The sequence below is a fragment of the Camelina sativa genome, chromosome 17 (assembly GCF_000633955.1).
Source record: "Camelina sativa cultivar DH55 chromosome 17, Cs, whole genome shotgun sequence".
Lineage (NCBI taxonomy): Eukaryota > Viridiplantae > Streptophyta > Magnoliopsida > Brassicales > Brassicaceae > Camelina > Camelina sativa.
The window spans coordinates 13,410,000-13,424,864 of NC_025701.1; the positions used below are offsets into that span (position 1 = coordinate 13,410,000).

The 14,865-nt window shown below is 38.6% G+C and overlaps 4 protein-coding genes across 9 annotated transcripts in view; 1 reads left to right on the plus strand and 3 right to left on the minus strand.

Moving 5' to 3' along the window:
• Positions 1-4,689, minus strand: part of LOC104757037 (2,4-dichlorophenol 6-monooxygenase-like) — a 6,028-nt gene extending 1,339 nt beyond the window's left edge. Inside the window, exons 1-13 of one of the 4 annotated variants that reach the window (XM_010479727.2) lie at positions 4,530-4,686; positions 4,137-4,439; positions 3,780-4,009; positions 3,600-3,682; positions 3,367-3,502; positions 2,773-3,266; positions 2,640-2,687; positions 2,291-2,465; positions 1,850-1,962; positions 1,666-1,762; positions 1,364-1,583; positions 600-1,147; positions 48-73 (exon numbers count right to left, since the gene is read on the minus strand). In XM_010479727.2, coding sequence (XP_010478029.1) covers positions 63-73; positions 600-1,147; positions 1,364-1,583; positions 1,666-1,762; positions 1,850-1,962; positions 2,291-2,465; positions 2,640-2,687; positions 2,773-3,266; positions 3,367-3,502; positions 3,600-3,682; positions 3,780-3,984 — 2,130 coding nt within the window. In that variant the 5' untranslated portion in view covers positions 3,985-4,009; positions 4,137-4,439; positions 4,530-4,686 and the 3' untranslated portion in view covers positions 48-62. Of the gene's footprint in view, positions 1-47; positions 74-487; positions 1,148-1,363; positions 1,584-1,665; positions 1,763-1,849; positions 1,963-2,290; positions 2,466-2,639; positions 2,688-2,772; positions 3,267-3,366; positions 3,503-3,599; positions 3,683-3,779; positions 4,010-4,136; positions 4,440-4,529 lie in introns of those variants that run through there. The other 3 variants (XM_010479728.2, XM_010479726.2, XM_010479729.2) reach the window with 3 other exon arrangements.
• On the minus strand, positions 5,291-8,843 carry LOC104757038 (U-box domain-containing protein 6). Its single transcript, XM_010479730.2, has 6 exons — positions 8,762-8,843; positions 8,533-8,625; positions 7,953-8,138; positions 7,727-7,834; positions 6,415-7,586; positions 5,291-6,312 (listed from the first exon to the last, which is right to left on the minus strand). The coding sequence occupies exons 2-6, from the start codon at positions 8,581-8,583 to the stop codon at positions 5,499-5,501; spliced, it is 2,331 nt and encodes a 776-aa protein (XP_010478032.1). The 5' UTR covers positions 8,584-8,625; positions 8,762-8,843; the 3' UTR covers positions 5,291-5,498.
• Positions 9,374-14,342, plus strand: LOC104757041 (alpha-glucosidase 2). Of its 3 annotated transcripts, none has more exons than XM_010479732.2 (21): positions 9,374-9,695; positions 9,773-9,846; positions 10,037-10,454; positions 10,539-10,646; positions 10,747-10,815; positions 10,950-11,046; positions 11,166-11,248; positions 11,490-11,597; positions 11,667-11,788; positions 11,926-12,033; positions 12,116-12,189; positions 12,347-12,472; positions 12,598-12,665; positions 12,760-12,909; positions 12,978-13,031; positions 13,134-13,190; positions 13,306-13,455; positions 13,561-13,652; positions 13,732-13,841; positions 13,909-13,972; positions 14,055-14,342. In XM_010479732.2, exons 1-21 carry the CDS (start codon positions 9,405-9,407, stop codon positions 14,197-14,199), a joined length of 2,568 nt encoding a protein of 855 aa, XP_010478034.1. In that variant the 5' UTR covers positions 9,374-9,404; the 3' UTR covers positions 14,200-14,342. The 3 variants fall into 3 exon arrangements, with proteins under 3 accessions (XP_010478034.1, XP_010478036.1, XP_010478035.1); XM_010479734.2 differs by having other exon boundaries at positions 13,909-13,931; XM_010479733.2 differs by having other exon boundaries at positions 10,560-10,646; positions 14,055-14,199.
• LOC104757040 (nuclear pore complex protein NUP54) overlaps positions 14,289-14,865 on the minus strand; it is a 2,608-nt gene continuing 2,031 nt past the window's right edge. The window contains exon 9 of the mRNA XM_010479731.2: positions 14,289-14,579. Within this exon, the coding sequence (XP_010478033.1) occupies positions 14,466-14,579 (114 nt within the window). The 3' untranslated portion in view covers positions 14,289-14,465. The remainder of the gene's footprint in view (positions 14,580-14,865) is intronic.

A 14,865-nucleotide genomic window follows, 5' to 3' on the forward strand; every position in this document is an offset into this window, starting at 1 on the left:
CTTCACACTAACGATTTCCCGGAACCTGAACTCCTTCCACGTCACAATAAACCCATTGATCGTCAACATTTTCCTGAAAAAAGCAAGAAATACATCAATACAGAAACGAAGAGAATGATTATGAAATCTACAGTCTAGAATCTAATAAACTCATCAAAATTAAGAAAATCTAACCCTAATCTGATGAACTCAACAAGTAAATCTGAGAGATTAAGAAAATCTATAGCCTATTCTTATGAACTCAACAAGGATCTATGGGAAATCTGAGAGATTAAGAAAATTTATAGCCTAATCTGATGAACTCAACATAAAAAAATATAGAAATCTAATATTTCAAGTGATTTGAGTTTCCATAAGATTTTAAATAACTTTAATGATTTTAGGGAAGTTGTATGATTTATTATAAAATTCTTACTTAAAAAAAAGTATTGATTCACTATATATATTCTTAATTAAAAGCTATGATCTTGCCATTCTATACTTGATGTAAAGAAAACTTGGAACACCATTACAAAGAAAAGAATCGTGATTTTGTTATTTGCAAATAACAATAGTATACATGGAATTTGTGGATATAATTGGTGTTATTCATTGTTTACCAAGTATGATTGAGAAGACATCTCTCATGTGCAGTGTATGGTCCAAAGTAACACTAGACTTTGCACGCCAAGCAATGTGTTGGTCAGGACGGACTAAAATTGATCCTCTCTCTGACATTTTACATATACTCCACCACGAAGTTCCTTCATCATCTTGTCTTTTAACTTCCATAACATCGACATAATTTTCCCATGGAGCTATTGCTGATTTGCTCTCCCTTTCAACACCCTCTTCGCTACTAGGCCAGACCACGCATACCTTGACATCAGCCATAAACTCTTTCGCCACTTTAAATGTAGCACAAGCTAGCTCATAGGACTCTTGTAATGGCGATATTATTAGTAGAAACTCCACTTTCTCCGTGGAAACAAGATCCAGTGTAGAAACAACAACCGCTTTTGCGGAATCTGACAGCATTCTCACATACATATGAGGCAGTCTTGAACCTGGTTCAGCACAAGGAACATAGTCTCTTCTACGACCACTTGGTACTTCAGGATCACCAGCTTCAGACTTGTTATCAGGAACAATGGCTCCCTCTAAATACCTAAATAGTAAACACAGTAAATTCACATATCTTTTGTTGAGATATAATGCAAGAAACACAATGGTTTGAACATTCAAGACCACAATCTACATGTCATGAAACCGCTGATATTAGTTGACAAAAGCAGCCAGCCCTAGTTTTCTTCTCTCTTTTTATTCTTCTTGCACTACTCAGACTAGAGTGAAAATTCTACAGTTTCAAAAATGATGATGATACCTGAAACCAAGATCCTCGGCAGGAAACTGTAGTTGAAGGCTTTGTCCTCCATCAAAGATACTCTTTAATCTGCTAAGTCTCTGATTTCCCAGCGGATTTCTCTCATTCAACAGAGATTCTGAAAGCTGTGCACGACCTAGTGCAAAGACATTATCCAAGATTGCCTTTTGCAGCCCAGTTGGAAGGATGGAACCGACTGTTTTGTTTATAAACCTATGAACTACAACAACATAGAGATATTATTGCTGCAACCTAATTATGAAGCGATAAAGAGAGCAAGAGACAAGCTAGTTCTAGTTTACCTGAGTTTGCAACTGTTGGGTCAAGGCCTAGCGCCGAAGGAACCGCCATGGCGGCTCTGAAGTTCTGAACACTGAGTGAAGTATTGAAAAGGGCAATCTAGCAGTCACCGTAAGATGCTTGTAAATGAATCAACTTAAGAAGAACGGATGTCAATAAAAAGTTAAGAAAAGATAAATACCATACCGGCCTACGTTCTATTTCATAGGTATTAAGAATTGAAGGTTTTGCAGAACCCTGAACAAGAGCTGCAATTTTCCATGCAAGATTGTGAGCATCCTGAATTCCAGTGTTCATTCCTGCAAATGTCATGTAATCTGCTGTCAGAATATTATACAAGACTGCTAGTTGAAAGTACATCATATCGAACTGATTCCTAAGGCCTGCTATTGCTCGATTCATAAAACTTAGAAAAAGAAACTGACAACAAGGATCCTTTGAGATCAACTTCTAAGTTTGCGGCATTCCTTGGTATCATATTATCTCATTTGACGATACCTTAAATCATAATAGAACAAAAATGGAGATGATAGATATCTTCCAAATATGTAACCACCATCATACACGAAAAAAATGTCAAAGAAGCAGAGCATATGGTTCACGTTTTGAAAAGATTTGAACACTTACCAAAACCTCCAGCAGGCGGGAACCGGTGAGCAGCATCACCAGCAAGTATCACTCTATTCTCACAGCACATGAATTTCTCAGCGACTTCAGCATGCATGACCCATGGCTTAATATCAGCTACATCCAAGTCTGAAAGCTCATGTCCCACCAAATTGAATATCAACATCCTGCACATCTATAGGAAAATAATAGTTCAGGGAAAAATAACAAACAAAATCGCAATTGAATTTGGTCACAGTTGGGATGGAAATAAAGCCACAGAGGCGTATAAATCTGTGTTCCAAGTAAAAGTCCATTTGTTTTTTTGGTGATAGTAAAATCCACTCTTCTCTAAGTGATGAATAAATACCTCGGGACTGAAATCAGAGAGGCTCTGCTGAGGTGGATAGTATGGAACCTGCAGTAGAAAGAAATGATTACACGCCAAGCTATGGTGTATAACACTAATTAAACTGAGATTTTCTGGTCGGGTCTGTAGTTACCTGCAGAACAAACTCTCCTTGTTGAAGATCATGGGCAACGAGAACTCCAATACCTTCAGTGTTGAAAATGAAAAATAACATCCCTGGTCTGCTACTCATCAGATACTCACCGAGCTCTCTGCTCATAAAATGGACACTAACAAGCTTTTGTAGATCTCTTTCCCCTCGCATTTCTATTTTGGTGAGCTTTCTTACAGCACTCCCAGCACCATCAGCACCAACCAGTAGACTACATTGAATGTTTCTTTTCAAATGCTTGCCTCCTTCGAGAAAAGAAACAGTTGCTGTAACACTATCTTTGTTAGAATCAATCGCCACACACTCATGACCCATGAGAATTTGCCTCGCAATAACAGAGTCAAGCTCAAGACCATCGAACTCTTTGGAATTTCGAACATGAAAGCCAAGGTCTTCCAACCGCTTAAGCAGTAAATTTGTCAACTTGTACTGGGAGAAGTGAGCAACAGAAGCCGGGCTGACAACTTTCTTGAAATCTATTAATAACACCAAAAGAGGACATCTTTGAAAAAGTCTGCATCTTTCCGCAGCTAAAGTAGAACTATATGCACAAGAAAATTGTATGTAAGAGCACACCTTGAGGCTGCATATGGTCCACTGTGCCAAGAGTTGAACCGGAGAGGGAAGTGCAGTATATAAATTTCCTCCACAAATCTACAGGAGGCTGTGATCTTTCAATCTCCTCAGCTAATCCATCCAATTCACGGAAGATCTAAGTATATATGAAAAGGAAGAAACTAAGATTCCAAAAATCCAGGACAACACCGAAAAACAAAATTAACCAAAGGGAACACACAAAAAAACCCAACCTCCATTGATCGGTTGTTGATAAAATGTGCTTGTGGATGTTTAGAGAAGCTTGTGGCTTTGTCCACAACACCACATTTCACGCCTAACATAAAGGTGAGACAATCCAATTTGATCAAAGACGTGAACTCAAAATTACTAATGTAAGGCAAGCTCAGATGAAAACTTGGAGAAAACTGTACCTAGTTTGGTGAGAAGGATCGATAAAACGAGTCCCACCGGTCCAGCTCCGACGATCAGAACAGGAAGCTTAGCATCTTCGCCACGAAAGCAATTTGAAGTGTTTGAAAGGTCCTTGCTTTGGAAGTATCTCACTGGATACACTCTGACCCACGAATTGTTTCTGCTTATTCGTGTAACCCTCTTGATCAGCCCTAGCATCGCCATGGTCGACAAGCTAAACCCCTAAACCCTGAAAGTCATAGGAACCGGTAAACTCTAATTAAAATCCCCTGAAACACAAATTAGGAAGAAGCAGAAGAAGACTCTCAGGCTCTACAGACTCTAAGATCACGAAAGGAATCTAATTTCTCTCTTACGAGCTTTTACAAGGTTACAGCGACAACGGAGACGCCGGGACAGAGACGACGGAGACGCCGTGCAGGTGATGTTTTGTGGGGCCGATCTTTTTTTGTAATATATTTTGTTTCAGAAAAAAAAAAGTTATATAATTTTATAATAATTGATTCATACTACGTGGTGCTGGATGTATCCACTAGATTGGGTCTACATGTGAAACGACTGTAATATGCCACCTCTCTGCTTCAAGATGTTAGGTTAACTCCGTAATGTTAGGTTTAAGAATCAATCGTATCACAAGAGTTGTCGATATTGGACAGGGTCTACATGTGAAACGACAAAGTCTTAAAATCTATCAAAATCCAATATTACAGAGGGGTCTGCTGAGATAGATAGATAAATCCTGTTGTTACCTGACTCTCTCTGGTGAACTTCTGAAAGATTTCCCTTTGTACCTGCTGCAGAGTGGTTTCTACTTGCTGCTCTGGATAAAAAAAATTTTGTGTAGCTTCTCCTGATTGGGAACTTTGCTTCGTTTCTCCAAAATAAATTTAACACCTCCATCAAGACTAGCTTTCACATCTGCTTGTTCCTCTTAAAACTGTTTCCCAATGAATCATTTTAAAAAGCTTAATCCATTTGCATAAGGCCAATAAAGAAAAAGGGAAAAAAAAAAGACAAAAACTGCAAATATTTGCTTTTACCAGAGTCTGAAGTGAAGTATCTTGGAGAGTCAACTTTTTTGCCTTATGCGTTCAGCTGCAGTAAACACATGAAACTACTAATCAGCTAAATTATCTATTTAATACCTTAAACTGAAGCGGAATTAGGAGTTGTTTCTCAAAATAAGATTAATACTCAAGCGGAATGATCTTGAACAAACTGATGATTCTATCAGAGCAAAGAGTGTCAATCAGTGAATACTCTTGTCAATATCATGTTCCTAACATCCCTTGCTAACAGTAACAGATCATGTCTGGCAAAAAGCAAATTCCATCGTCTAGTAAGACCGGTAGAAGATATCTAGATACAACCAACTGACTATCTTCTCGTTTATGATTGATTAAGCTTCCCCAAAGAGACATCTCGTTCTTGAGAAGTAAATCTCTGTGCAGATAAGTATGAATTCAAGACAACTGAATTTTCAACTTTTTTAATTCTTCTTCAGAAAAAGAGAATAGAGTACATCAGTAAGCTATCTCCTACATGTATACCTCTGGTGAGAGAGGAATAGTGACCAAAAATGGTGAGATCACAACGTCGCCTGTACATATTTTACTTCTCTATGAAGACGACTTGTAAAGAGGTAAAAGATGAAAGAAAACAAAAGATCAACTTTACGTAGTAGGGTGTAAATGTTACACCCCAATCTATATATATACTTAATGGTGGATCGAGTAGCTTTTCTTCCAGAGGAAACTAAATGGTCTTGTCATTGTTTTCCTTCTGGAGATTGATTTAGTCAAAGGTTTTACTTCTGACTCGGGATCTGAAACTGGCGCTGGTATTGACATTGGTGCCGATACAGTTTTCCTGGGAGCTTCATCTCTGTTTGGCGATGGCTGATCTCGTTGCCTTTGTTCCCTAAACAGCATCAGAAGCTTCTGGGACTTGTCTCTTCCTCGTGGACTTCCGTTCACTGAGATGGACACTAGAGACGGGATCACTCCTTCTTGTAGTACCATCTGGATACATGATTCGTTTCCCGTGCATAGGATCACTAGGCAAGAAACGGCTTGCTCTTGTTCCACCGTGTCACCGGTGTCTAGCACAGTTGCAAGAGTGCTGATCATGCCTTGTGTTGATATCATCTCTTCTTTCCCTTCCCGGCTAGAGGCTAAATTTAGTAATACGGCTAATGACTTCTCTATCCACAAGTGGTCACCTGTTGATGCAAGGACTTGGAGGCTTTTGATTAAGTTTGATGAAAGGAGAGTGGGAATATTGCGAGAGTAGGTTGAAAGGTTGTAGAGGGCGTGAAGGGCGTCAAGCTTGCATTGGGTTTCGGTTTTTTCACCTTGAAGAAGAAGGTTCACGAAAAAAGGAACTGCTTGACTTGAGCCAATCACCGGCTTGGCTCCTTCAAGGCAGGATAGGTTTAAATATAACGCAGTTGCTGGCCCTTGAGATTGGGAACAAGAGATCATTTTCTCAAGCAGGGGAATGACCCCTGAAGTCAGCATCAACTCTTTGTTCCTGCACTCCAATGAAATAACAAACAAAACAGAGGAAATTGTGAGAAGGTTTGCACTAACTTTGATTGGTAACAAAAAAAAGAAAGAGGATGAGCTATCTAACCTGTTATTGTTGACTGCTAAATTAAATAGAGCCATAGCTCCAGTTTCTTGTGCGGCTGCATTGTTTTCATGAACAGCTGATCCAAGAAACCGCAAAAACGCTTCGACAAACCCATTGGCTCCCATGAGGATCCTGGCCTCTTCATCATCCTTTAGCAATCGCCTTGCATTTTCAACTGCTTTACACTTTTTAGCCAAGTCCTCCTCTTTGTCCAAGATTGCTAGTATGTCCTGATACCTCTCTAGAACATTGATATCAGAAGTCTCCTCATCACCAACAACAGACACATTGACTTCTTCTTTGTGTTGTTGTTGGGAAACAATAGCACTACTCTCCTCCAAAGGAACGATTTTATCGCCCTTTGCTGTGCACGATTCTATACTATCAACTGACTTTGAATTGGTGGATTCAGAGTCAGACAGGGCTAGTCTCCAGTAGTTAAGGTCAAGAGATTCTGGTGGTCCAGTAGGGACTGTGATCCCATTCTGCTCACACCAGCTCGCGATCAAACCTTTAACACAGTAGTTGGGAGTCAGGGAAAGATGTGGGAGCTGCTGCTGAGTCTTGGGGCAAGAGTTATGTCCATCACTGAACCATTTCTCAATACAGACACGTTCATAAGTCTGTCCAGAAGCAATAATGACAGGATCACACATAAGCTGCAAAGATATGGGACACCTCAGTTCTTCAGGTGGAATGGGCATCTGTCCTGATTTCCTACTGTTCATGGTCTTGAAGTTAATAGAACCAAACTTGGATAGTTGACGCCCAAAGGCATGAGCACGATCTTCATTAGAAGCTTGACCAGTGGGTGAACATGGTGGTGAACACTGAGAGTCATTCTCATCCATAACCTCACTTCTGAATAGCTTGGAGTATTTTCTCATGAGATGCAAGAGGTAAGCCACAATAGACTCCTTCCGCTTGTCTTCTTCCGCACGTGCCCTGTCAATGAGTTTCTTTAAAGCACGCCGCTCTGCAAGAGCTGATCTAGAAGAAGTTATACTGAGTCTAGTTGCTGCCTGGAGAAAAATTTCAAGCTCGGAGCTGTCACTGCAGTTGTCAAATTTCTTCCCTTGTTGCAAGAGTGCAATAATCCGATCACCAACTTCCTTCTCTGATGGATCAAGCAAGAACTTGGTCTGCTCTAGTTCACTAACAATGTCCAAAATCTGAAGAAATCAAATATTGAAGTTAGAATTCTCAACTAGGAACTAGCACAGAACATTTTGGTGTGCACTGTTAGTCATAGACAGTTTTCTTAATCTGCGCAAAAGGAAAGATTGTGGTGTGCACTGAAATAGAGATTCACCTGAGACCCAATTGAGCTAGGAACAATGTCCTCCACACGTCTAAGACTATCGATAAGTGCAGATTTAGCTTTCTCAAACTTCAACAGTACAGCATCCCCAGTAATGGCCTGTTCAGAAGGACCAAAAAATAGATGGAAGAATTCAAGAGAGGGACCAAATCCAAAACACAAAAGAGAAGAACACGCATGAAAAGAAAGAGACACATAAAGAGAAAGAAACACAAACCAAATAAAGTTTGCTACACTCAGAACAGTGTTGAAGAATGTTCTTTGCTTTCTCAAGTGCAATGTGTAAAGAACACAAGGCTTGAATCCCTGATTTACTCCGAGGTCTTGCTTCTTCCAACGAAGGGAAGATTGACAATACCTTGCAATAAACTGCAGATAGTTCCTTGCACATATCTCTATGTAACTGCATTTTAACAATAAACCATAACACACAACGTTAGCAAATTTAAGTATATATAGAGAAGAACACCATCAACTAACATAATTTACATCAAAGAAGAGGAACATTACAAAAGCCTCTAAATATATATTTCAGGTCAGATGACATATTAACCACCCCCAAGATTCCCTCAAATACTCTCTCAACACAAGATTTGCTTATAATCAACAGGGCAAGGTATCAAAGGCAAAACAGGATTCGGGAGAATCACATTTTCTAAAACATGATATAAACAAAAACAGAGATAACAACATAGTAAGCAACATATTATAGCCCCATTTTGTCCATAATGATTCAAAAAAAAACTACCGACATGAATCATTGAGAAAGATATTGAAAGGAGCATAAAATAAGATACCTTAGCATCGCTAGCAGCGAACAAATTCTCCTCAAGCTCGCTTACATCCATGATCTTGTAATCTCGCTACAGACAGAGAGTTTTTATACAAACCTGAAGGACATGAACAAACAACGCATTAAGGATTGCCTTTTTGAGTTCCAAAATCTGAGGAAACAACGAATCATATTTCGTGGTGTGGTGAAAACAACAAAACACGATTCTTGGAAAATAAAAATAAAAAAATTACCTTTGTTGTAAAGAAACGAGTCTTTAACTTAACCCAGGATAAAAAAAAAAAAGAATGACAAGAAAAGAAAAAAAACAGAAGCATAACGGTAGAGACTAGAGAGAGAGAGAGAGGCGGAAAAAAATGGGGACGAAGAAGAAGAAGAAGAACTCTGTCAGCTCCACAAAACCCGCAAAAATAATCTACGGTTATAATTGAAACACGAACCAAACCATCGATGATTGATTGATTTACACGAATGTTGCAAACGACCCAAAAAAAACAGAACAAAAAGAGTTGCAAGAAAAAAATAACGCACGTGTGTAAAACTCGCAACAACAACAACAATACCAAAAAAGAGAACTACATACATATAAGAGAGATACTGTATGTATTGTAGGGTTTATAGTCTCCTTTGTGATTCGGGGCATCAAAGAGAAATGAGATTTATTAGGATAGTGAAGTCACGAGAGTGTCATTCATTTCAAAGTGAACTACCTTTTTCATCTACTTTATTTTTTCCTTTTTGTTCCCTTTGAATTTTTTATTTTTCAAAAATTAGTTAGCTAGTTAATTTCTGTATTATAGAAAGACTTTGCAAAAAACTAAAAAAAGTGACTAAAAACAATTAAGGGGAGGCAGACAAGAATGAAAACTTAAAAAAATGGGTTATTACAATGATCAGTTCCAAGCACGACGACGATCTCTTGTAGTTGGTCAAAACTCAAAAGTCCACTTGCTTTGTCTTGTTTTCTTGTTGTCCTTTCTCAGCTTCACCGATCATTCACATAGCTCTACTTTGCTTAATCTATTATATTCCAACAACGAGACTCATATGATGACGACCGGATTTAGCCCATCTGGTGGAATCAAACCACTGTTCGGCGATGAATCCCAGAGTTCACCTCGTGTTATCACTCCTTTTCCTTCTCCTAAACTCACTGACTTGCCTATGGTACTCTCTCCAACATATCTATTATATTTTCTTTCTTCACTCTGGGATATTTGAAAATCTTGATCTTCTTGTATCAGTTTCAAGATGACCATAAGGAGAGCTTGTATTGGGGAACTTATCGCCCTCAGGTTTATTTTGGAGTTCGAGCCAGGTATCATAATACTATATGCTTCTTCGAATCAGTATCTGTCAAAAGTCATTGTTTGATTAATTGAGAATGAGCAAAGAACACTAAGAATTTTACAAGGGATTGGTTTACAAAGAACACTAGTACAAGCTGTGAAACTGTGTTTCTTTCTTGTACAAGCCTGCTAAGTTGTTGTAGATGACTGACTATGCAGAACTCCTAAGTCCCTTGTTGCTGGCTTGATGTGGCTCGTTACAAAAGATGGTAAGCCTGTTATGAGGCATTTCTGTGAAAACTCTGAAGATCTTAAGTCATTTGGCTGGAGAGAACACAATGGAAGAGATTTTGGACGGCAAGAGCTGCTTGAACAAGATATGATTTTGGAGACAAGTTTTGTCAAGTCTAAGGAGGGGAGCCATGGTTATGGAGGGGATTGGTCGATTAGAATCAATGTTAAGAATATGCTGAATGATGAAGAAAACAGAACCGTACATCTCTTCTTCTATCTAGCTGATGAAGGTGGCAATGGTGTGAATCTAGGTAAAGATGTATTGGGGCTTAAAGAGAGTTCAGTCCTGGCTTCTGGTTCACGTCAAGATGTAGGAAACTGGCAGATGCACTTAAAATCAGAGGTAACTTTTTTATTTAAAAGTTCTTTTGAGAGATCACAGAGGATCTTCTTAGTTACAGCCTTTGCAAGAAAGTGACCATTTTAGCTGTGCTCTTCTCTTTTGCAGAATCATCTTGAAACACATTATTGCGGTTTCAAGACGCCTGACATTGTCAATCTGTCTGATCTTGTTCAGCAAAATCTCGCTGTTCAGGTTCTATCACAGTTTTGCAAGTTTTTCCAATCTGTATTTGCTTTTTCTTTTACAAAGACCAAAGTGCTCATATGTCTCTATTGGCTTTATGTATTTTCAGGAAGGGAAGTCTGGACGACTTCAGCTATCTGACACATCAGAGGATTCTTCTAACATTTATGTTTTTCAGGTAATCATCAGTCTTGATCAAGATATATGATTACAGACGTATTTTAAAAATAAAGCCAGCATCCCCAAATTACTCATATGAATTGTATGATCGTCTAGATGTTTCTTCATCCCTGATCCCATTTTGTCATGCAGATTTCCACTACAACTCAATCTACTATAGATGTTGCCTTTGTCTCTGGGATAAGAGAAGAAACCTCCAACATGGAGAAGCGTATAATGAGTCTTACAGGTTTATAAGCTTCCCTCCTTGATGATTGGCTGAACACCATTTCCTTTCAAGATATCTAATTTTAGTTAGCTGGTATCGATTTTATCTTTGAGCTAAGTTTCTGTATTTTATCCGTGTAGGCTCGCTACTCTCTAGTCTACTTGCAGATAAACATATAGCATTTAATGCAAAGTTCAAGGATTGCTTCAACCTGTCTGAAAAGGTATGATTCTACTCTCTTATTTTTTCTCAATAGAAAGATCTACTTTTATGAAGGATCTCATTTGCACTTTTAAAGATCTTGTTGACCACTGTGCAAATACATTTTTCACCTCTCAGCTCTAGTAGTAGTCTTTTCCTTTCTTATAGGCTTTCTGTTACTTGCTATAGTCAATTCTTATATGCATCTGATTTGATGTGCTTATAAGAGATAAATATATGATTCTATCTTCCTGTGATTCCAGCTTGATCCTGAAACTTTGGTGGTTGGTAAAGCTGCAATAGGGAACATGCTTGGAGGCATTGGTTACTTCTATGGTCAATCAAAAATTCATGTTCCTAGAAGTGATCTGGTGAGTTTCAGTTCTGTTTCTTTTTGCAGTCCAAAACAGATTCACATAGTTAACAATGTTTAGTTGCAGGCTAAAAGTGAGGATGATTTCTTGCTATATTGGCCAGCTGAGCTGTACACAGCAGTTCCAAGCCGGCCTGTATTTCCTAGGGGATTTTTGTGGGATGAAGGCTTCCATCAACTGTTGATCTGGTTCGTTCATTATACTTCACTGAATAGGCTGAACAGTTTCTGAATCTTTTTGTAATGTCTTTTGAGATAAGATCTGTTAGTACAAAGTTGTATAATACAATCATTCTTTTGAAGTGTTTCTATTTTTGTTTGATCAGGCGCTGGGATGTCCATATAACATTGGAAATTGTTGGAAACTGGTTAGATCTAATGAATATAGATGGATGGATTCCTCGTGAGCAAATCTTGGGAGATGAAGCTCTGAGGTTGCTATATACTCTTACTAACCTCAAAATAGGCATCATAATTGTTTGTTGTTGATACTTATTCCAAAATGGTTTTGTGCAGTAAAATTCCAAAGCAGTACGTTGTTCAGTACCCAAGCAATGGCAATCCACCTACACTACTTTTGGTGATACGCGGTAAAAACTTTCTTGTACATTGTCGCCAAGATTAATTATGTTTCACCTGGCTAAGATATATGCTTTTGGATTGGAAAAATGAGAAAGGCTTGGAGTAAATAACAAGATATCAAAAATCATATCAACTCCATGTTGACATTCCTTGTATTTTTTTCAGATTTGATTGATGGTATACGGGCAGAGAAGTTTAACGAGGTGGAAAGAGATGAAATCTTGTCATTCCTTGATAGAGCTTTTGTACGGCTAGATGCATGGTTCAAATGGTTCAACACTTCCCAAATAGGTAATATTAACAACATATATACAAAGTTTCCGGATGTGTTCACTCTTCAACTGCTGTGTTTCGTGTTGAGTACATTAGTCCTACACTGTTCGTTTTCATATATTTATGATTTGGTTAAACACCAGGGAAGGAGAAGGGAAGCTACTATTGGCATGGCAGAGACAATATAACAACTAAGCAACTAAACCCTCAGGTACCATTTCTTGATCATTAATGATGGATTTTAATCTAATCCCCTAGCTTCCTATTTCTTATCCTGATACCTTAGCTTTCACATATCCCTGCAGTCTCTTTCCTCCGGTTTGGATGATTATCCTCGGGCTTCACACCCAAATGAAGATGAGAGGCATGTTGACCTCAGATGCTGGATGTATCTTGCAGCAGATTGCATGAACTCCATCCAAGAGTTTATGGGGAAAAAAGACATACTTGTGACGGTCAGAACAACATATAGACTACGTTCTCTAATTTGTTCATCACATATCTTTGAAACTGTATAATGCAGGAGGATTATAGCTCAATTGCGAAGCTGCTTTCAGATTTCACTCTTCTGAATCAGGTTTGTATTTTTATATGCAATGACTACATTTCTATCACTTCCTTTAACAATCATGACAAGGATGGCATGATCTCTTGTTCTCACTCTTCTCTTCTTCAACAGATGCACTATGACGATGACCATGGGGCTTACCTTGACTTTGGTAATCATACAGAAGACGTAAGAAATTTTTGATGAATTATGTCATAGAGAAGCTTAGATTTCAACTGTCATGAATTATAAATCTACCTAGGAAATTTTGCTGAATCATATATGCACTGGTTTGATTTCTCAGGTTCGGTTAATCTGGAAAGAGGTAACTGGAGTAGATGATCATTTATCTCGAGAGCTTGTAAGGGAGACATTTGGGAGACCAGAGCTAAGATTAGTTCCTCACATCGGCTACGTCAGCTTCTTTCCTTTCATGTTCAGGATCATCCCAGCTGTGAGTTTGTATATTGTGCATTAGTATCGTCCATATGATTGTTGAAGCCCTTGTTGAAAACTGGAAGTAAATTAAACCTTCAAATTTAATGTTGCTTGACGAAAGGATTCTCCAATACTCGACAAACAGCTCGATCTCATTTCAAATAGGAGCATCGTATGGAGTGACTATGGTTTACTTTCACTTGCCAAAACTAGGTGAGCCTGCAAGAACAAACACATCTAAGAATTTTTCATTCTTCAGTGATTTCATAAGCACTCATTTCTCTTCATGCAGTTCTTTGTACATGAAGTATAACACTGAGGACGAAGCACCATACTGGAGAGGTGCAATATGGATGAATATGAACTACATGATTCTTTCTTCCCTACACCATTACTCTAAAGGTACTTTTGTGAGTCCCCACCTATTCACAAACAAAAACTTTCTATAACCCGTCAAAATTGTCTGCAGTGGATGGACCGTACAGCAGCAAGGCAAGAACAATTTATGAGGAACTAAGGAGCAATCTAATAAGGTATGCATGCTTGTATAAGGTACAGTTGAAGTTGAAGATGTCTGAGTATATGTGGCCTTACCTATACTGCTTGTTTGTGCAGGAACGTGGTTAGAAACTATGACCAGACTGGCTATATATGGGAACACTATGATCAAACAAAAGGAACTGGAGAAGGTGCACGTGTCTTCACCGGTTGGTCTGCACTGATTCTCTTAATTATGTCTGAAGAATACCCTCTATTTTAAAGAAAAAAACCTGTTTCGATGACCAACATTTGTAACTTTGATCTTTGAACATCAAAATTATCCGCGCGTGTTGTGAACAAAAAAGGCAGTCTCTTCCAAAGAAATTTAATGAAACAGCAATCACAATACATCAAGATTTTATAGCTCAGCTACTACGTACATGTTAAAGCTAGCCTTGTCATGTCTGAGCATAACAATGTGCACACCCAACCAGGTGATAGTAAAGGAAAGAAGACATTCCAAACTAGAGTAATTGCAGATCACTTTCATGGGTCTTGAGTCATTTCTGTATCTTCAGCCACCATGATTTCCACATCCCTCATGTCTCGCTTCAATACATTCCCAAGTCTTCCTATGGCTTCTGTCTCCTGTTGCAATACCTATTTACAATGTTCCAAAAAGTCACATACCTTTCTAATAGAAAAACAAAATATCCATATACCAATCCAGAGGTTAGTGACCAAAGGTGTTGCATATAATACCTCCTGCATATCGATCAGGCTCTGCTCGTCTATTTTTGTCGACCCAGGGAGATAAAGGGAACTACCAGAAGCAATCGAATTTGCTTGAGCACGAGATATTGTCTGCAGACTTTGCACCCTCCTAGAAAGCTCTGCTCCAGGACCTTTCACCTGGGAATCCAGTAATCCACACCCATTTTGTTTA

What these genes read in the sequence shown, in the direction of transcription:
- LOC104757038 (XM_010479730.2), bottom strand. Translation starts at nt 8,583, where the DNA reads ATGGATGTAAGCGAGCTTGAGGAGAATTTGTTCGCTGCTAGCGATGCT. An exon ending in TCGCTGCTAGCGATGCTAAG is followed by an intron (nt 8,139 to 8,532) that starts GTATCTTATTTT and finishes GTTAAAATGCAG; the next exon opens with TTACATAGAGATATGTGCAA. An exon ending in TTAGCAGTCAACAATAACAG is followed by an intron (nt 6,313 to 6,414) that starts GTTAGATAGCTC and finishes ATTGGAGTGCAG; the next exon opens with GAACAAAGAGTTGATGCTGA.
- LOC104757041 (XM_010479732.2), top strand. Translation starts at nt 9,405, where the DNA reads ATGGGTTATTACAATGATCAGTTCCAAGCACGACGACGATCTCTTGTA. An exon ending in GCTTCAACCTGTCTGAAAAG is followed by an intron (nt 11,249 to 11,489) that starts GTATGATTCTAC and finishes CTGTGATTCCAG; the next exon opens with CTTGATCCTGAAACTTTGGT. An exon ending in TTCCATCAACTGTTGATCTG is followed by an intron (nt 11,789 to 11,925) that starts GTTCGTTCATTA and finishes TTGTTTGATCAG; the next exon opens with GCGCTGGGATGTCCATATAA.